At 42.2% G+C, this 21,942-nt stretch overlaps 1 protein-coding gene across 4 annotated transcripts in view; it reads left to right on the top strand.

Moving 5' to 3' along the window:
- The window catches only part of Hs3st1 (heparan sulfate-glucosamine 3-sulfotransferase 1), a 30,066-nt gene extending 8,503 nt beyond the window's left edge, over window positions 1-21,563 (top strand). For 3 of the 4 annotated variants that reach the window (XM_076938430.1, XM_034508859.2, XM_076938431.1), the window contains exon 2: window positions 20,220-21,563. In XM_076938430.1, coding sequence (XP_076794545.1) covers window positions 20,326-21,261 — 936 coding nt within the window. In that variant the 5' untranslated portion in view covers window positions 20,220-20,325 and the 3' untranslated portion in view covers window positions 21,262-21,563. Of the gene's footprint in view, window positions 1-13,568; window positions 13,663-20,219 lie in introns of all 4 variants that reach the window. The other variant, XM_076938429.1, reaches the window with a different exon arrangement.
- Window positions 21,564-21,942: the final 379 nt, after the last annotated feature.

The raw sequence follows: 21,942 nt of genomic DNA, 5'->3' as shown, positions 1-21,942 counted from the left end.
CATCTGTGGGAAGAAGGAATTTTGAGGCCACCATGAGGCCACCAGAGGAGTACTGGGTCGTACTGGCAGGGCCTTATTAAATGCAAATATCACTCCAAGCTCATCTCTGTAGACCTAGTATTAGAATCTCGAATTCTGTGTGTTTAACTTGCAGTACATTGAGAAGCCAGGAACCTAAGAAGAGGCCATTGGGAGGATTATGGCATAAAGGAGAAAAAGATCATAGAACATAAGCAATGTGAGATTAGAGACAGGGGATACATGGCAGATAAGCAAGAAGGGGTTAGGGGGGACAGGAGACAAAAGACAGTAGGGAGGAGAGTTAACCAGATGTAGGGATATTAAAAAAAAAAAAGAAACATAGTGGAAACCTACTATCTTGTAACCGAATTAAAATATATCATTTATTTTTTAATAAACTGTTTGAAGGGAGATGCCCAGCATGGCTGGAGAAAGCTTCCACTAAAGGCAATGGGTTATTAAAACAACAACCCCATGCCTGGGCCCTTATGAGTTGTTGGTCAGGGATCTCCAAAACAGTATAAGCTCTTATCATTTTCTTGGTTGCCAGTCAGATGGTAAGACAATGTTGCTAAAGACACCGTACCCCCTTGGATGCATAACACAGAGGAATCAAGCTGGAAGTGGAAGCATCCCCTCTGCATGCTGGCTTTCATTTCTGGGGAAGCATGAAGAGAAGGTGTGAACCCATGGTCTCATGCAGCCATGCATTCTACTATGAAACCAGCCTGCTGGGCAAGATGTATCAGCTCATTGTGACCGTGGCACTACTGTAAAGTAATCAACTGTTCTTTGGTTGGATTTGAGACTTGCCCCACACAGAGAATCCATGCCTGGTACTGCAAACCTGCTCAAAAACCCCTGGCACAAAATATAATGGGCCTTGGTGGGTACTGAATACTGTTGCTTAGCTAAATTGACACTGTCAAGTTGCCTTCTAAATACTGGTGTTAATAAACACAGGTGTTAACCAGTGGACGCTGTCTAGTGAACAGCAGTGAATTCAGAGGCGTATAGCTGCATCAGGTGCCGAGAAGAAGTGTTAGATGAATACTCAGCTCTCAAATTTATATCAACGCCTCAGAGGCAAAGGAAACAGCATGGAAGAAAGGGAGGAGAAAATCCATACCACACCATAGGGAACAGAGCCGGGAGATGTTATTTTCCACCAAGACATAGACGTTGAGTTATGCCCTAAAAGTTGCTGAAGATAGGAGCGGAGCGCAGGGTCTGCACAAGTCAAGCATGCCTGGAGGAGGGACTCAGAGGGCCCTGTCCCTCACTGCTGAGATATTTGATATGGATAGATTTAGGGAGAGGAAGACATCATTCTTTGTAGTTACTCTCCCACTGGTGACCCCACCAGGCTCCACTGCATGGTTCCAATCCAGTGGCCACAGTGATGGCTCTGGTTAAACCACGTAAGTCACCCAATAGTCACTAACCTGGGAAATGTACTAATAGGGGTGGTGGCCAGTGTTCTATAGAGATGGGAAGGAGATAAGGGGCAGTGAGCAATTCCAGGATTTTATACACACGTGTGCTATCGTCAAATAACAAAATTAGCAATGGAAGGAAGGTTGGCTACCCGCAGGGCTCCGCTCTGGATGTCAAATGCTTTGCAAGCTCACCCCTATAACTGCTCTTCCGTCAGATGACTGCCAGCCCAGTAGAGGGCCTTTCACATGCACCTCGCCTGGTTGGCTGGACTGGGACTAGGAACTTGAATGGAGATGTCCCAAAGATTGTTAGAACATGCTGTGTGGATGGATTTGAGATGTCTGATCTGGCAGCCACTAGATAAAGTATCAAACTAGCAAGGAGTTTGTTGCATGTATAGTTGCCGAGGCCGTTTTTAATAGTTTCCTCAATGGTAAGATATTGTCCAAGATAAAATAATCCATTTCTGTTGCTACAGTATTAGCTCCTTGTGTAACATGAGCAGCATAATAGTAGTGTGTTTCTATGGACTGTCGTCTGGGAAAATATGAGCAGAATTACTTTCAGTTATCCATGGAATTTACTTTACTATGTATTAACTATACCATAGAAGGTAAGTTGTTGCACCTGGATAAACCTCAGTCTTCACATCCAGGAAATGGGAATGTTCAAATTTATAACACATGGTTGTTTAATGCTCAGTTAACCAAATAAACTACGTCAAGAGATAGACGATGCCTGGCAGATGGTGCCCCATGAAACTGACAACAGAAAGTGGCCATTGTCCTGAATAGGAAATTGAATAATTTATCTCAGAGGCCAAGAACTCATATATTATATTAATAGGGGAATGCATCAGTCATTAGATTTAGCAACCTTGATTTATCTTACCCATGTGAAACACCAATGAAGAACTTCTATAGAATGAGGACAGAAGACCAAGAGTGCATGTTGTGGGAGACAAGAATGGAGACAGGAAGGAGTAGAGGGGATAGGGAGAAAAGAGAGGACAACACAACAGAAAAACCAGTAGAGGCAGACAAACGAAATCCAAGGACCGGGAGTCTAGTAACGTGTCAGGACCATTCTCATCTAGGCACTTAGGATAATGACTCCTGCATCCTGTATCCCACTGCTCTGGATCCCAAAGTAAGGCCCTTGATATGGAAGGAAAGCTATAAAAAAATATCTGTAATTGTCAAGCCAGAGAGAAGCTGGAAGGTCCTGGTGCAGTGTAAAGTTGCAGATGAAAGACAAGGGCACCAAGTGCCACCTTGTGGAGGCACCAGCCACTGTGTCCTTGCTGGTCCTCTGGTGAGGTAGATCTCCTGTTTGATTGGGTTTTAGATTTTCATTGTTTAAACCCACTCTTGGAGAACCCTTTCAGTGTGGCATCCTGTATGCCCTGTCCTTCCTGGGAACAAGTATCCAGGGAGAATTCTCTCCCCCACGCCCCACTACTCTGAGCTCCATCTGAACACCTTGTGTGCAGGATCCCTTTAAGAGGATGCTAGATTCCTCTTCTATCCATCCTCCAGAAATATAAGACCACACAAAGAGGTAGAGCACTGTTCTGAGAGTAGTTTAGAGTTCAGCATGACTGCTACACACAGGGATGAAAATATCCCTGAAAGGGAAAAAAAGGTGTTTTTCTGTTTTATTTCACAAGTGAATTTAGCAAGTAATTTTGTCTTTAAAAACTTTCATTATCTTATCTGTAGAGTGTGTTTTGCTAACTGATGGACAATCTTTTTTTTTTTTTTAATATAGGTAGAACATCCATTAGGGGCCTGGCACATAGATAGTATCAACGTGGTGGCGCCTAATACTCACTGTTAGTGTCTCCGGTTGGAAAAGCAGATTTTCTTTGAAAACCAGATCAAGAATACCATCTTGAGTATAGCTCATTGTTTGTTTTATGGGTTGATGCCCCACACTAGTGTAATAAAACCACCCAGTGTCCCTCATTAAGTGTTCTCATTACTTTGCTCTAAAGTAGGAAGACATTGACCTGGGGACCATCTCCCTTATCCTTTAAGCAGGAAGAGAAATCTCAAAACCCTTTAAATTTCCCCAATAGTTTCTAGCCATCAAAAATTAGCCCAAAAGTAAATAGGTGTTTGTGTGTGTGTGTGTGTGTGTGTGTGTGTGTGTGTGTACAAATATAGTAGGAAACTGAGGCACAGAGGCATTTGAAATAATGAAAGCAGAAAATTAATTGTCAACAGAGAGCTCAAATCGATCTCTCTTACTTTGAGCAACTATTATAGCTGTGTTTGTACAGGGCAGGCAGTGATTGATCAGGCTGAACTTCATAATTCTTTTTTATTGCTATCTTCAGCTAAAATACAGATCTTTTATCTGTCTGCTTTTCTCTCTTTCCCTCAGCTGGCTCTATAACATTTGCAACCGTTTGCAGGCTGCAATATTTCTCCTTGTTAGTCTTTCCTGATGTCCTGGGCAATCTTTACAAAACTCAGAGATAAACAAACTCCCCTGTCCCCCAGTGTAAGGTGGAATCCCAGAGATTGCGGTATTATATACTTAGACATAGGTGAAATCTCATACCACAACAAGGTTTCGGTGCAGATGTCACCTTGGGAAAGTAAATCCTTTCTCTCTTCCTTAGGTATCACTCATAATTTCAATTTATCCAATTCTCTTTGCTCATTTATTTAATATTAAATCTATTTCAGGAGCTGAAGTTATAGAGTGTGGGGAATTTGCAGAAAGACACCTCCAAAACCCAATAGACTATTGTTGGTACATAATAACTGTTGAATGAAAACACCAGAGACCCTGACACCCTCCTTTTCAATCTTGAAGATTAAGTGCAATGATGCATTTAATGGTGATTTTAATGACAGTCCATTTAATTAGCTGAAGCACTTAATGCATATAGTAGGTGTGTAAATGCTCTCTCTTCTTGTTCTGCTTTGCCTTTAAAAAGTGAAAGTATTAATGAGCTTCCAAGTTGGGCAGCTGGTGTGCTCACTGAAATCCCTCCCCACTTTATTCTCTGTAATTTAATAAAGAGAGCCCTGTGATTTCCCCCACACAGATCTGGGACATGGGTATCCCCACATCTGGGGCACACTACCTCCTGTTCTAGAGCCTCTGTGCCTTTTTGTCTTCAGCTTCACACTGGGTCATTCTTACGTTCTTTCTGGATGATCTCCTGATTCATCCTTATCCCATGGCAAATCACGTCCTGTGTGGAGACCAACACAGATTTCTTTTCCAGGTACATGATGGTCCTATGTTTTGTTTCTGTGAATTTAGGAGCTATCTCCTGTTTGCTACTTTGGGGTATGTTTGCTTTCCCTTCAGGCTGGTGATATGTTCTGCTTGAAACAGTGGCTGCTGCTCTCTTTCAGATTCCCTGAAAGACTTGAGTGTGCAGGGGCCTGTCGTCAGCCTCCATGAAGCAAGCAATGTGAGGAGGAGATTGTGAGAAGTAGGCCTTCACTTCAAGCTTAAGCAGCTTGAATAAGCAAGAAGCATCCCCTGTACTGGGAGAGCACTACTCTTCCAGGGGATGTGCTTATGACCACTGTTGACTTGACTATGTCCCTGAGGACTTGGGTCCCAGACAACAGGACAACTAATTCTACGTGTTGCTTGATGTTTTGCCTTAAGTTCAGGTGCAACAGTGTAACAGAGGATGAAATGCTTGTAGATGGATTTGCTGAGCAAGGTTCAAGGGAAGGAGGTGGTCCTTGTAGTTGGGAAGTGAAAGTACTATTATTATGAATTCAAAGTTCATTTTTTATAAATGGAAACATCAGCTTTGAGGGCGGGCTCATGTTCATACTTCTTGAGTGCACATGCACAGCTGCCCTTTGTTGCCTAAAGAAGTTAAGGAAACTTGTGCAGATGTTCCTTCTGTTGTCAAGGTCGTTGCTCCCAGTTCTCTGTTTTTGGCAGAGCACTCTCACCAGAGCCTTTCTGTGAAAGAGCTCTCCCAGGGCTCAAGGCTCCTGCTTCTAGGACACAATTATTTTTGAGTCTTGCAGATTGAGGCCGCTCACACTGATCCCCATTGTCAGTCTCAAGTTTATCACACACATCCCAAACGAAGTTGTGGAAGGGCCTTGGGTTGACATCAGGCCACATGGTAAGAATCTGATTGCATGGCCCATTATGATTGGGCCTGCATGGCTTAGACAGACCAGTGTGTGAGATTATTGTCACCTGCTCTCTTTCCTGGGTAGTTTTTAAGGTTCTATGAAAATGACAAATTGTCTCCAAATAGCTGTCCTTCATAAAGACCAGGCTAGGAAACTTTGTGTCCTGTAGTCTGCCTTTTTTGCTTTCTGTTATTGTTTCCTCTGTAAGAAAAAATATGCAACATTTTTGTATTGGGGGGAACCTTTTTCCTCAAGTGTTAATGTTTGGAATGTTGCAATTTCCTATCATTCTTAGGACAGTTATTTAAAGGAGACAAATATAGTTCTTTTAAAGCCCAAATTATTATTATCATTTTTGTCCAGGTTATGACAGAGTATATGTCACCAATTTCCTGTATATAGAAAGTCTTCCTTGTATCAGGAAAGTTAGGATGACTTTTATAATAGTGCATTTAATTCCTATAGTCAGTCAAATAGGACAGTGGAGTGCCCTTTTTTTTTTTTTTTGCTAAGTGGAAAACTGAGACCCTGAAGGAAAATTATAGCCTCCAAGGAGACAGACCTGAGGCAGCACTTATTTTCTTTACCCGTTTCCTTATCCCTGTGCTGTAGCCTGGAGTTCACTCAAACGTGCTGTTGACCTTTGTTCTTGTTCTTCTAGGCCTCCAAGTCATCTTCAGTGTCTTCTCCAAGCAGCACACTGAAAACTTCTGTCAGTTGCTCAGTTCATATCAGCTCCAGACTTTTGCCTTTCATTGTGGAAGTGACTGTTTCTCTGCCCACAGTTTCCTTGCACAGTGGGCCCATGGGGAGAGACATTCAAATGTAACATGTCCATAACAGCGTACTGCAGTCTTAACTTATTTCATTCTTGTAATGACTAAACATCTTTTTAAAGACTGCTCTTTATCCTATTTCATCTACTCCACACCAGGTCTTTAGTTCAATTAATATTCATTGAATAAGTGTTAGCTGTGATCTGAAAACGGTAGATTTCCCTATTGTGATTTCCCTATTTTAAAAAAGCTCTATCCCTCCACCTCTCTTTATTGAGAACACCTTAGCAGGTTGGAAATGTGCTATGTGTTGCTGCATTTAATTTGTGTGTGTTAGGCTGATGGTGAGTGCTAAGGGTTTATGGCTAACTCAACAGGAATCGTCCTGTTTGGAATCAGAGGTAATTGCTATGACACAAGAGGATGTGTCTTCATTTTCTGAATGTTTCTCTTTTAAGATGTGTGTTAAATAGTTAGAATCTCTGTCCTAATTACTTCCCTATTCAAACGAGGTCTAGAATATTCCCAAGTCTTGACCAAGGTCACAAAGAACGCAGAACACAAAACTGAACTGGGCCGCAGCTTCTTATAGTAGTTTGACATGGATCCATTTCTGTGCGCCAGTCCTTTCAAGCAAAGGAGACTTTGTAGGGACCTGTTGTATGTGCCTGAGATTATCTAGGTTAGTTACTTAGACCGCCTGAATAGAGCCTTTATCTGCTACAATAGAAGGCAGAAGTCAGACAGTGACAATGGCTGACATTTCGTGAGGGTTTTCTCTACGCCTCTTTAGCCCTTTCTATACTAACACTTCCTTTGGTTTTCAGACAATCATACAAAGTCTGTACTGTTGCAATCTTCACATCTCAGATAAGACAACGAGGCATACAGATCACAGGATTTGATCTGGGCTACCCAGGAGAAGGTCTGTGGAGCTAGGGTTCAAAGCCAAACTCTTAACTCCACAAACCTTCCCATTGTGAGTGCCTGGATTCATCTAGCTGATGCTAGAAAGTTTCCTGTGATGCCAAGAGATTCAAATGCTTTATCTAAGTAAAAATAAATAATACTTTGAAGGTACAAAGCACAAGTCAATCATTTTGTATTCACATTCTGAAAGAAGGCAAGATGAGAATCCTAATAATCTTTCTTGACAGGTGCCATCAGATTTGATCTGAAGATAGTGAAATTATAGTAAGAAATAATAAAAGACCTCCAACAGAGTTACGTCAAGGGCAGAGTATACGGATAGATGACATAGCTTTTAGATGAGCAAGATAACAAAGCAGGTGTCCCTTGTTTATAGTAGAATCATTATAGATAAATTGAAGTTCAAGTCAGAGAAAATTGAAGTACTAATTAATTTTGTAGCACCCAGGCTGATAATTATAACAAAGGCATGTTGAACTAAAATAGCATTTAAATGCTGTTTTGGTTTGTTTGTTCTTTGTTTTCAAGTTTGTCCTCATGGTTTCTGTGTGTGTGTGTGTGTGTGTGTGTGTGTGTGTGTATGTGTGTGTGGCAGCAGAGGGCAAAGATTTTGTTCCATTAAGTATCACAGATTTATTCAGAAAAAAGATATGTTCACTATGAATTCAGCACCTGCTAGGATGCCAGGCCTTGCTTATTTTCATTCCAGCTTTGCTCCTGTGTTCTTCATAGGGGATGTATCTTAAAATCTTTCCCTCTCTCCATCCCTCTCCCTCTCCCTCTCCCTCTCCTTCTCCCTCTCCCTCTCCCTCTCCCTCTCCCTCTCCCTCTCCCTGTTCCTCTCCCTCTCCGTCCGTCTGTCTGTCTGTCTGTCTGTCTGTCTGTCTGTGTCTCTCTCCTTCTCTGAATATGCATCTATGTCTAGGGTATGTATGTATATGATATCTCTCTGTGTCTGAATCTATGTCTATGATATGTACGTACATGATTCTACATATGTGTGTATGTTTGTGTGTGTGTGTGTGTGTGTGAAGTTTTACACCATCATGTGAATGTTGAGGTCAGGGTGTCACCAAAGGTACAGAACCTCACCTTGCACCTTATTTGAGACAGGGTATCTCTGGTTTTTAGGGCTTTTTTTGTTGTTTTGTTTGTTTGTTTGTTTTGGTTTTTTGGTTTTTAGTTGTGCATGTCTTGTCAGCTGGCCTCTGAGTTTAGACGTCTCCTATCTCTTCCATCTACCTCACTGTTGGAGCACTAGTATGCATGTTAACATACTAAACTTTCCATGGGTTCTGGAGAGTCAAACTCAGGGCCACTTGCATGCCAAGTGTTTCGTGCACAAAGCAATGTCTCCAGCCTGTGATTGGGTTGTGTCTTTGGCATTGTTCTTTCTCTGGTTTATTCACAGTGCTTGGCAGTACAGATAACTTGTGCTGTGAACATAGGACTTTTCAGCTTTTCTATGGCAAGAAAGCGATGTGCATTCAGCAGAAAATGCATTTTAATTTTAAATTTGGAGTAGCTCCTGATCCAACAATGCTTGGTATCATTCTCTCTTGGGGTGATGCCCTTGCCACACCTCCAAGTCAGGCGAGTTCACCAGGGAAACCACCAAACACACCGGTGTACCTAGCTGCTCAGCAGAGATGTTCCATAGGCTCTACGAGTTAACTGCATTTTTGATTTACAGGGATATGTCAGGACACCTCCACCATCAGTGATGAAGCATGTGTACAAAAAGCTGCTTTCAGTTTATTTTACGGTTTTGAGACAGAATCTCACAACGCAACTCACTTCTGCCTTTGCTTTCTAAGCATAGGATCTAGGACGTATCACTATCCCTGGCCAAAACACTTGTTTTTATGTGTGTGTGTGATAAATCAAGCGCCCATGTATACCAAATCTCTGAGTAGAAATTTCCAAGAATTTTCAATAGTTTTCCCCAAGTGGGAATCTATTTGATGACATGGCCTTGCAGGAATTCAAAGTCAGAGCACTGCTGTGTTTGTTCTCCTGCTGGGGACACCATGGAACACCCAAGACCCTCAAAGTTCATCTCTGCCAACTCTCACTAACAGCTTGTGATCCCCACAGCAAATTCTACATTAGAGGCTACACACACCTACCCCTGTTTTCTGCTACAAACAACTGAGAATGAATGCCCTGCTGAGGGTTCTGTAGAGCAAGGCCTATGTCTCTTCCATAATTGTTCTGTGGTCTCCTTCTAGGCACGCCCTGCTTCTTTCCAATTCTCTTCCGTCTGAGCCTCTTAATTGCACGGCTCTCTTCACGGTTACTCAGAAATTCGGTCATTAGCTCCTTTATCAGTGACTTCTACTTTAGAGGGAACTCTTTAACGACAGTGAGTGGACTGTTTACATATCTCTAGAATTCTATGCAGTTCAGAAACCTTACAGAAGTCACTGTAACAGTGAGTGCTCACCTGTAGGCAAAGTGCATATCTTAGGCATCAGAACTTACAGGTTTGATATGTTCTCCGGCTCATTTTTTTCTTACCTTGTCCTTATCTGGCAACATATATCCATGCACTAATTAATAAAACCCAATACTGCTGACGTAAATATTCATAGTCGGGTCTGGAAAACCCTGAGTATTAGATCATTTCAGTTCCTGGACTTGAAGGACATCTGCCAGAGGCGTCAGCAGCTACCTCTTTAGACAGACCATGTGCACAGCCTGCTTGCCACAGTCCCTAACAGTCAACTGACTTCCTGTGTGATATCATCTGCCTCCATCCAGCAGATAGTCCGGTGCTTATGCAGTGGAAGGGCTTCCAGCAAGATGCTTAGTTCCGCCGCTGTGTCCCTGAGGACTGTGTGCTAGTGAGGCTGCTCTAAGCAGATGCTAGAGATGGGTGCTTACTCATTGCTCACGCTCCTGGAGGATGAGATCTCAAAATTAAGTGGTGAGGACTCAGCTATTTATACAGTTTGGTTCCTGGTCTTTGGACAGCTTCCTTCTTCCTTGTCTTCACACATGTTGGACACAAAAAGAAGGTTCTTCATTTCCTTTCCTTTAGAAAGACACCTGTCCTTTCAGATTCGGACCCTGACTGCAGGCCCTCACCTAAACCAGATTGCTTCTCAAAGATGCTGAACTTCAACTGCAATCATATTGGGTAACAGTGCTTCACTGTATAAATACTGACAAGACATCCCTTTAAAGCTGACCTCTCTTGAGCTTTGTCTAAGTGGACAAAATATTTGCTTTGTATTACACATAGTTTTTTATATCTGTAAACTGTTCTATACTCCCTTGCCCAACACAGATCCAAAGGGATTTGTGTTCATGGGCATTTGTTTGTATTTATAGGGGTTTGTGTTCAGAAGCATTGGTTTAGGGCATCATGTTACCCTACTCTGTGTAGCATCTCTGCGCATGACTTTGGGGTTCTTGCTCTTTGTCTATCTCAGTTTCTCTCTCTTTGAGTAGGTACCATGACAGGTAAAGATGTCGGTACATGGATTTTGTGCCTATCACACCACTTGTGTCTAGGCATTTCTGGGAAAATATACAGAACCCATCAGTGTTCACCACATGTGGCATGAAGGATGACCCTCTGCCCTAGGAAGGAACTTTCCTGCAGCTAAGAAAACATCTGCCAACGGTTGAGTTGCGGCTGGAGCACTCTTGCTGCAGCACCCAGCTCCAGCCTCCAATCTGCTGGCAGGCTCTATTTCCACTCAGCTACATGGTAATACGAGAGGTCCTGTCCGCTCTCCTGTCACATGGCTTTGCCGTGTGCTGCCTCTGCCGCTGTGTTTCTGTGTCTAATGACGGATTTATTTAGGTCATTGCTGCCTTCTGTGCCCAACATGAAGCACACTGAGAAGGAATTCTGTCTCCCTCCCTTCTCCAGAGTTGCAGCAACTAGCATCTGCTGTTCTACTTTTGTTGGGGGTGGGGGTGGGGGTGGGGGTGTCTTAGCAAGACCCTGTTCTGTGCTGTCCTCAAACAGAGAGCCTAATCCTGTCTTTGTGCCACTGTCCTTTCTTTCTTCAGCTTCTGTCTGGTTGAGTCACCGCAGCAGTTTGGCTCCCTAACAAATGCATTTGACTAATTATCACCCCCTAGATCCTATTTATACTGCGAAGCATTTTTAGGGATAAAATTAGATACCATGATTTGAAGGCATGCCATATGAACAGTGTCCTAAACGCCCCATACATACTATTTTATTTAATCCTTACAATAAAAAAATATAGAGCCAGTGCTCTTGAGAGTTTCAGAGCTTTCCTGAAGGTTTTGAATTACAGAGTAGAGGGAGGACCCTAAGCTTTGGCTGGAAACCCTCTTGTTAATTCCAAATTCTTGTTATCTATCATCTTCCTGGAAGAACTCCACCTCTGTGGCCAGACTGATCTCTCTCTTTGTTGTGTGTCGGATTGTTGTTAATCCTGGGTTTAAAAACAAGCCATGTCCACCCCAGTGAAAACCAAACAGGGAATCAAAGGACAGCCCCTCCGCAGGCCACAGCCCTGAGAATCGTAGTGGGCATCAAGATTCCAGGCCTGTTCCATGGACTCCTCAGTGTCCCTGCGAACTTACAGACACAAAGATTCACACCTTTCCCCGAACTTTTAGAGTACCGTTTTCCTCTTTAACTAGACCCTGTAAGACTGGCATTTCCTCTCCCACTTGAATAGCTGCAGTACTTCTGATGGAATGTGGTGAACATCCTGGACTGCTGGAGGCAAAGCTGGAGCCACTTCCTTCTAACTCCTCCTCAGGGTCCTTGGGTCTAATCTTGTACCTGGAGGGAAGGATGCTGTTGTGTTGCTTGACCTCCAGCTACCCTGTGGCAGGAGATGGGATTCTCTGATTCATGTTGCAAGGGCAACATGGTGCCCTTCCAGTCCTTGCCAAGATATGCTCCCCCACTCCCACCCTCATCTCGATCCTGTCGGGCAGTGTTCATTATCCAGGTAATCTTTCATAGATTTGGAACCTTCCCTTATTATGGAGGACTCCAGGGAACTCAGAGAGCTTGGAGGATCCGCATTCCAAGAGTATGAATCACTCCGAAGGGAACTTGGGTCCAATTTGACTTGTTTAGCTCAGACAGCAAATGTACTTTAAGAACACTTATTAATGTTATGTGAGCTGTCCTTCAGTCTTTCCTACCCTGAACTCTTTCTACCTCATCCTACCTCCCAGCAATTATCATATCTCCAAACAAAACTGAATGTCAGCGTTGGCTGAGGAGTGTCATGTAGAGGCAATTTCAAGACAATAAATATTTATGGAGGTCTTGAAATATCCGTGTCCTTTCACAGACTGACAGGCACAGACTGAATCTGTTTCCTATTCCTTGCCTTCCAAGATGCCCTGCCAAGGATGGAAATCTGACACCGTGGCAACACTCTTAAATCACTGTGAGAGGATCAAAGTGAAGACATTTTTGACTTTTCAGGATGAACAAATAACCTGATGCTTTCAATTGCCCAGTTTAGTTGCATTAAAAAAAAAAAAAAAAAAAAAAAAAGAAAAAAGACAGTACTGTTGTTCAAACTGTCTCTACTCAGGTTTCAGTACATTCCAGAAAATTAAATCACTCATCACCATGGGAGACTTAAAAGAAGCAGTTTTTGCACAGCAGTTTATTAGAGCTGGTGCCTTCTGCCATCTTCTCTGGCTTCTTCAGGAATGTCTGCCTTTGCCCAGAGTATATTTGTACTGTCCACAGAGAAGTTTCCCTTCCAAGATGGGAGAAGGCAAAGCAAGAGCTTTGGAGAGGGACCCTGCAGTATAGTTTTGATGCTTCCTGATCCTGTGACCTTGAGGTGGCTACTTAACCTTAATAAGTTACTTCCTTAACTCTCATGGGCAAAACCACTAGGACAGTGACATTTGTTGAGAACCTACTGTGTGCTAGACACTCACTGTGTTGCATACTTAGCGAAGATAATGACCTAAAACTGATTGCCCACATATGTGGTGGACTTAGGCCTATTTTTATAGAATTTGTATAAAAATGGCTCCGAGGCTTAGGCCACTCCCTGAAGCTTTCCAGGTCCTGTGTTGAAGAATAAAGAATTGAACATGGGACATGAGGATCGTGGCTTTTCATCAGTTCTTCTATGTTGTACCCACCTCTGTCGTGTGTGTGTGTGTGTGTGTGTGTGTGTCTGGCTTCTCTTAGATGTGTTCTGCTTATTGCCTCTGCCACCAGTCAAGAAGTATTTCCAGCCCTTCTCTGCCACGTGTTTTTTTGTTCACATGTTAATCTTAGTGTTGCTGTCTCCAGGTCCCACTCTCCTGCCATAATATCTACCCCTGACACCTGTGGTCTCATATATCTTCCTGGACGACAAGGGTGTGATACATTGACTACCTAAGAGGTAATATACTTATCTGAGATTATTTCCAACAAGAGTTCCCATTTGGGTCTGTCCAATTACCAGAGCTCTCTTGCATCTTCACTATTCTCTAACACCCTTTCAGTGCTTAAAAATACGAAATAAAGAAAGAGAACAATGCCTCTCATTGGTAGTCATGTTAGAGGTTCTAGAGAAGCCATTTGCTCTCATAGTTACTCTCTGACACAGTGACCGCTCATCAAATAACCTCTTTCTTTCCATCTCTTAAATCGCAAAGCCTTTTACTCTAGAGGAGATGCATGCTTGAGTCAGTTGTGTGCTCCTGTTGGATGCCAGGATGGTGAAGGTATCTTGAAGACAGATTAACATGAACGCCACTGTCTCATGAAATATTCTGCTTATGTTCCCTGATAGTGAATACATTCTACTGGTGAGACTATAAGGGTATATTAGAGTTAATTACATTTGGAGTCTGAGTCATAATGTGAATTATGTAACAAAAAGACTTAAGGAGAAAATTAAAATATTTTTGAAGGGTTATTTCATAGCTACCCCTCCTTTTTAATTAAGATATTTTCTAGACTCCTGGGTGAGCTTGTCCAATCATTGAGCAATATGAAGCCCCCCATACCCCCCACACACACTCTTCAACATCTGGCTTCTTCTTGACTCTCTAGGAATAGGAGAAACATTATGATTTGGCAGTCTTTCCAATGAATAGGCTGTTATGTTTTGCTTTTTGCTAAATTAAAATCTGTTCCCTGTAACTTATAGCCGTTGGCCTTACTGGCCCCTGCATTGACAAGTTCATAGAGAAAATAAGTCTTTGCCCCCTACAGTGAGCCAGGTATAATGCCATTCTCTGGAGTGAACATCTGAGGAAGACTGGTCACTGCCAAGAGACTCAGTGGTGTGCAGGACTGGGTGGAGAGGTGGAGCACAGATGTGATTTGGTACAATGGATGGGGCCTTTAAAACTGGACAATGTAAAAACCATTGAGAAAAAGCTCATAGGTGAAATAAAATCTAAATAGCAGGAAAGAGACAGCTTCACAAAGCCTGGCATACAGAATTCTGGAAACAAGGATCTATAAATGCCGAGTCCAAACCTGGGATGAACTTGCTGAAGTATGAGGCATAGAGAAGCTAGTATGGCCAGAGCTTGGCAAAGAAAGAAACTGAAGCCCAAGAGGCATGCAGGTCTCACAATAAGGGTTCCCAGCCTGAGCTATTTAGACTGCATTCAAAGGACAATGGAGACCATCTTCTGGGAGAGCCTGCAGACACATGATTTTCCATACTTGGTATTCAGTATTGTCATGGGGTGGGTGCAGGGAGGTGGGGAGGAGAAGATATGAGAGGCACATCCAGGCTCTGGGTCTACCTGCTCAGACTCCACTTGAGTGCTTGCTCTGCTCACTCCTTCCTGATAAATCTCTGATTCCTTTGAGTCCCTCTTTTCCATAGTAATGGTAGCTGTCCTGAGGACTCCTTGTCAAGACTGCGGGGCATGCTATGTGTGAAGCTGCCAGCCCAGAGCCTGGTGCCAACAGAAGCTGGAGCTGCTGTCTATGTTCTTGCCAGGGTGCTTGGCCTCAGCTCCAGGTGCTTGGAATAATCTGTGTCTGTGCCCTTGACAGCTCCAAGCTTTCAGATAGCCTTCTGTGTTCAAGGTCACCTGGTTTATTTCCTGTGAGAGAATAATGAAGTTATCAACAGAAAGAATATGAATGTATTTATGTCACCTGCAAGTTCAGGCTTGCCTTCCTTGTCCTTTTCCTGCACAGGGACTCTCTGTGAGTTGGGAGGGGACCTCTCTATGAAGGTGTCAAGTGAAGAATTACAGCTTCCTGAGCCCTCTGTCTTTACCCACTACCGTTGCCCCAGGCTTCACAGAGCCAGGAAGTGAACTGCTATTGTTAAAAAGACACACACAGGCTAATCAAGACTTACTGTAAAATACTAAAAAATTGCTTATTAATTATATATTATGATTTTTTTCTGGAACAATGACATTTTGCATACGTTGAGTCATATAAAATTGGATTTCTCTCATATGGCTTCTAAGAAAATTTAAAGTGCAAATGTGACTCATTTCTCTTTCTGGCACATACTTCTTCATTGAAGGTTCAAAGGTATCATTTGGGGTAGACTCTTATTTCACAGATGATCCGACTGAGGCCAAGAATCAAAGTCAGTTCATCTAAACTCAAAACCAGAGGCAGGACACCTTGTCTGACCCCACAGGCTGTATAGATCTTCTTTCCCATCTACTGCTTAAAAGCAATAAATGAGTTTAATACTGTGCCCAATGTCCTCTGTGTATATTTGACTTCTAGAATGGGAAACTGAGGAATTGTAGCTGAGTGTATTACATGGGTCTTTTTTTTTTTTTTTTTTTTTTTTTTTTTTTGGATAACACCCACCCCTCACTATCATTGCTCTATATCCAGATCATATGCTTGGAAGTATAATAATTGCACTCAGCTCACTAGTCTGGAACTCACTGGCCAAAAGTTACGGGCCCAGAGTTTTAATGTGGCTATAGCCAAGTCACCCGAGGGTTTCCTCATGTGTGAAATGAAAGGCAAAGATAAAAGGACTCTCTTCCTTGTTGTTTGAAAACTCATTGTCAAGGTCAGGAAACCCAGAGACTGTTTTTTGGGTTCATGTGAACTTACAGATGTTATTCTTTCCTGTGAGTAAAAGACCAAATAATTCTGATTGTGTCAATAGGAGCTTGAGTTATCAAAGCACTGAAACATACAGTTATTGTATGCATATATGTTCTTCACATAAATGAGTTACTATGTTATCATATATATTCTATACATTTACACATGTGATATGCACACATATACATATGTATACATTTTAGATATGCATGACATTTGTATAGCATATCTAACTATAAATATATGGACTCTCTATATGTGTCCACATGTGTATGTATGCATATACTACATGATTTTATGTGTGCATATACATACATGATTTTGTGTATATATATATATACACATATATATATATACAAATATATATGTGTGTACATATATATCAAAAATAAGATACAAATATATATGTGTGTATATATATACATATATGTATATACATACATATATATGTGTGTATGTATACACACACACACACACACACACACACACAAATGATAACGTCCATGCTACAATGTTTTATTTTTCTTGCTTAAAATAGTTCCCAAAAAGAAATGAGATAAAAATCCTACGCAGTACATCTATTATTTATAGTTTCTTGTTTAAAATGCTTTTCATTCTTCTTATGTGTAATTATAGTTTGTATTTTGTCATACACACACGTGCGTGTGTGTGTGTGTGTGTGTGTGTGTGTGTGTGTGTGTGCAGGGCTAGTAAGCATTACCTGTATAACACCAATATCTTTATAATGAAAAAGATCTAGACATAAATAAATGTATTAGAAAGCAGAAATAAACAGTTTTTTGAATGCTCAACTGTCCAGTTTTAAACTTTTATCTTATTTTTGATATTATTATATAATTACATCTTTTTCCATTGCATTTCCTCCCTCCAAAACCCTCCATATCCCCCACCTTACTGTTTTTCAAGTTCATGGTCTCTTTTTCTATTAATTGTTGTTGCATGCATATGTGTATATGCATATGCAGACATATATAATGATATCTAATATTTATATACTTATCTATATTTATGTATCTATAAATATAACCTGTTCAGTATGTATGTTGCTTGTATGTTTGCAAGACTGAGCATTTGTTACTGAAAAAAACAATTGGACTATTTTTCTCTCTCAACATTCCAGACAAACAATATTAGTATCTTCTTTGCTGTTTGCTGGTAATTCTCTGTTAGGAAGAGTCTCAGGTGTATTCTGTGGTGACCAATTTGCTTCAGAATAAAGCAGAGAAATCATGAGCAGCCAGATAATACAGATTTCAGTTGTACCTGTATGTTGGCCATATGAGTGTTGAATTCTGTGAATTGTTAGTGGTTCTTGGGTCCTGAGTCCAAAGGCAGAATTCTAAGAAAGTGACAGCTGTGGCCACCACACACTGTGAGGCACTCTAGCATGTCAGAGGTAGGGCTACCCATGTCTCACTTGTGGTTCATTCTTTCCCCTTGACCTTTCTGGACAAACCACCCTCAAATGTGTACGAAGCAGGCACAACTGGCTCATTGGCTCCACCCACTTGAACAGTGCAGAGGGAAAAAATTTTTGGTAAATCTTCCTGAATCCTTTCTTTGAGGAAAGCAATCTTATCACACTGACCACACCCTTTGCCAAACCAACCCAACCCACATTGCTTAGCCACACCCTCCATAAACACCTTCCCCCAAGGGTGTCCTCACTGACCTCAAGTTTCTTAGCTCATCTGTCCATTTTTCTTTGTGCTCGCCACTCTCCAAAAGCTTCTGTCTGGTTCAGTGCTCAAGATTTTAGCTTTCGTATTATTTTATTTGATTGTCTTCATGTATGTATGTCTGTGTGTCTGGTGACCACATGTGTGTCTGGTGACTGCTGAGGTCAGATCCCCTGAAAGTGGAATTACAACTATGAGCCACCACGTTGAGCTAGAATTAAAATCAGGTCCTCTGGAAGAGCAGCGAGCATTTTTAACAGCTGGGCCACCCTCCAGCCTAGGGCTCATGTTTTTAACCACTTTTAAAATAACATAACCTTGTGTCTGAGGACCCCAAATTTGGGAGCCCCGAATTGAATTTTCTCTTTATCAATGCACTATGGCCAAGTAAATGATAAGCTTATATGAAGAAAAAAGCAAACATTTCACTGACTGGAGAAATCCTACAGTCCCCTGGCTGGGACCTTCCCAACCCTTTGTGAATGACCAAAGCAAGCCAGTGTCTCTACTTCTTTGTGTGAGAATGGTAAAACGTAGTTCCATTTTTCAAAGTGGCAACTATGGCTTGTTATCTATGTGAATTCCTAAATCTAGGCCAACAGTCGATGTCCTGCAAGGACTTTATCACAACAGGTGATACAGTTCAAAATAGTGGAGGAAAGAAGGGAGGAAGTTTGTGAGCACGAAAACTCTCCATTTACAGCTTTTAATTTGGGCCCTGAGTTTCAAAATGAATTATGACATTTTTGTGTCCTTACATTTTAGGACTATCACCTATAAATTCGTGAGGATCTTAACCTTGATTTGCTATGCCACACTGTGTGGTTGTGATGACACGGAACTCTGCCAGTTGTGAGCCACTTTATAAATAGTAAAACTTTGTGCTCGAGGAAGCTTTGTGCTCTTCTGATAATATTGCCTTTTTAATCCCATTAGATGCACTTCAGTGTCTTCTGTTATGAAGACTTTTCAGTGGTTTTAGGCAAATGAGTCAACATCTCTTCATATAGTATCAACCTAACATACAGCTCCAGTCTGTGTCAATCATGCTGCTGCCTGTTGCCTGCAGTCAGTGCATACACATTTCCCTTGGCCAAATTCAACAAACTATCCCCAAACCCAGTGATTGAACTGTAGCCGTTGGTTCTTACTCATGAGCTAGGGTCATTGTCCTCCTACCCATACCTGTGGCTGACCAGAGCTGTTCTTATTGCAAGGCTATAGCTGCAGTTGTAAAGTACATGCGACAGAGATGGCTTCAGCATACTGTCACATCTGTCTGTATACATTAACCAGACCCAAAACTGAGAAACACAGTGTCTATGATGAGGCAGCAACCAGAGTCTGATGCTGGGGGAAGCAATGGACTATTCATTCATTCCTCCATATGGGCTTATTCGCCCCACTGGAATAGAAACCCCTGGTGGGAGAAATGGGATAGAGAAACAAGCCTGCTTCCATATTACCTGAGCCTCTGCTAGAGGCTGATAGGAGAGAGATATTTCTTAGATGCTTTCTATGATTGAAAGGCTGTTTCTAGTCCTTTTCTTTATACCAGGGATTGGCAAACTATGGTTAACTGGGAAAGCCCCCTTTTATACAACTGCACAGCTAAGTACATAGATTATTTTAAAAACAGCAATCAATATGGAAAAGACTTAGAAAGATGGCCCAGAAGTTAAGAGCACATAATGTTCTTGCAGAGGACCAGAATTCACTTCTACACACCTACTACAGGAGGGCTCACAAAAGCCTATAACTCCAACATGGAGGGAATCCCAGGCTTCCTGCCTCTGATGCCACCCGCACTCATGAGCAGATATTTGCAAACACACACACATACACACACCATCGAACTAAATCTTAAAATCACGTGTAATATTTAATACCACATGAGAATTAATTGACATTCAAATTTTGGTGTCCACAAACAAAAGTTTTATGGAAACACAGCCATACCCGTGCCTCTATCTATTGTCTGTGGCTGCTTCAGATCCAGAAAAGTACAGTTGAAATTGGAGTTGCCATGGAAACTATATTGTCCCAAAACCCAAAAATATTTGCTCTCTAGTCCTTGTCTGTTATCCTTCCTTTATAGAATAGAGAGTTTGAGGGAGGTGAGGACGGCGTGCACGACTATAGATGTTTGTTGGATTATTTCCATGCCTGCTTGAGATTAAAAGTTTCTTCTTTTCCTTCCTAGTAATCGGAAACTGGAGACACTCATGTTCCAGTAATTAAGAGGGATTCTTCCTGCCGCTTCCTGATCCAGGGGCGTGTGGCCCAGTGAAGTTCCTGAGCTGTACAGCATGACCTTGCTGCTTCTGGGTGCAGTGCTGCTGGTGGCCCAGCCCCAGCTTGTGCCTTCCCACCCGGCTGCTCCTGGCCCGGGGCTCAAACAGCAAGAGCTTCTGAGGAAGGTGATTATTCGCCCAGAGGACACTGGAGAAGGTCCAGCATCCAATGGTTCCACACAGCAGCTGCCACAGACCATCATCATTGGGGTGCGCAAGGGTGGTACCCGAGCCCTGCTGGAGATGCTTAGCCTGCATCCTGATGTTGCCGCAGCTGAAAACGAGGTCCATTTCTTCGATTGGGAGGAACATTACAGCCAAGGCCTGGGCTGGTACCTCACCCAGATGCCCTTCTCCTCTCCGCACCAGCTTACGGTGGAGAAGACACCTGCCTACTTCACTTCGCCCAAAGTGCCTGAGAGAATCCACAGCATGAACCCCACCATCCGCCTGTTGCTCATCCTGAGGGACCCATCCGAGCGTGTGCTGTCCGACTACACCCAGGTGTTGTACAACCACCTTCAGAAACACAAGCCCTACCCACCCATCGAGGACCTCCTGATGCGGGGTGGACGGCTCAATGTGGACTACAAGGCTCTCAACCGCAGCCTGTACCATGCACATATGCTGAACTGGCTGCGTTTTTTCCCGCTGGGCCACATCCACATTGTAGATGGTGACCGCCTCATCAGAGACCCTTTCCCTGAGATCCAGAAGGTCGAAAGGTTCCTGAAACTGTCTCCACAGATCAACGCCTCGAACTTCTACTTTAACAAAACCAAGGGCTTCTACTGCCTGCGAGACAGTGGCAAGGACCGCTGCTTACACGAGTCCAAAGGCCGGGCACATCCCCAAGTGGATCCCAAACTACTTGATAAACTGCACGAATATTTTCATGAGCCAAATAAGAAATTTTTCAAGCTCGTGGGCAGAACATTCGACTGGCACTAATTTGCCTTCTGTTAGGCTCGGGACTTTTCCTGTTGTAACTTCTGGTGTACATCTGAAGGGGGGAGGAAAAAAAATTTTAAGAAGGCATTTAAGCTATAATTTATTTGTAAAACCCACAAATGACTTCTGTACAGTATTAGATTCACAGTTGCCATATATAGTAGTTATATTTTTCTACTTGTTAAATGGAGGGCGTTTTGTATTGTTTTTCATGGTTGTTAACATTGTGTATATGTCTCTATAATATGAAGGAACCTAACTATTGCACTGAAAAAAAATAAGAGATTTTTTTTTTTCCTGGAGACGTCTTTTTTTTTTTTTTAAATATAATTTTCTTGCCTCCAATTCAAAATAGGTCTTTATTTGCACCCTCGTTGTCAAATCTATAATCTTTTTCTGCTTAAAAAAAAATATTGGTATTATGATCCTCTCTCCTCTCTTTTCTGAATTTGTTCTTTTAGATTTTACGGTCTCATGGTGGTCATCAAATTTAGTTTTTACTTTCACTTTGGATTTCCTCCTCAACGAGAGAGTATTATTTTTGGAATTGTCAGTTTTATCCATGTTCAAGTTAGCCCACATGTGGGTTTAACCCCTGAAACCTGAATATGAGTTTAACCACTGCCAGCTTGCATATGGGCTTAACCTCTGCCAGTCTTCATGTGGGTTTAACCTCTGCCA

Source organism: Arvicanthis niloticus, chromosome 7 (assembly GCF_011762505.2).
Source record: "Arvicanthis niloticus isolate mArvNil1 chromosome 7, mArvNil1.pat.X, whole genome shotgun sequence".
Lineage (NCBI taxonomy): Eukaryota > Metazoa > Chordata > Mammalia > Rodentia > Muridae > Arvicanthis > Arvicanthis niloticus.
The sequence above is the reverse complement of the archived record's forward strand: the minus strand, read 5'-3'. Positions and strand labels throughout refer to the sequence as shown.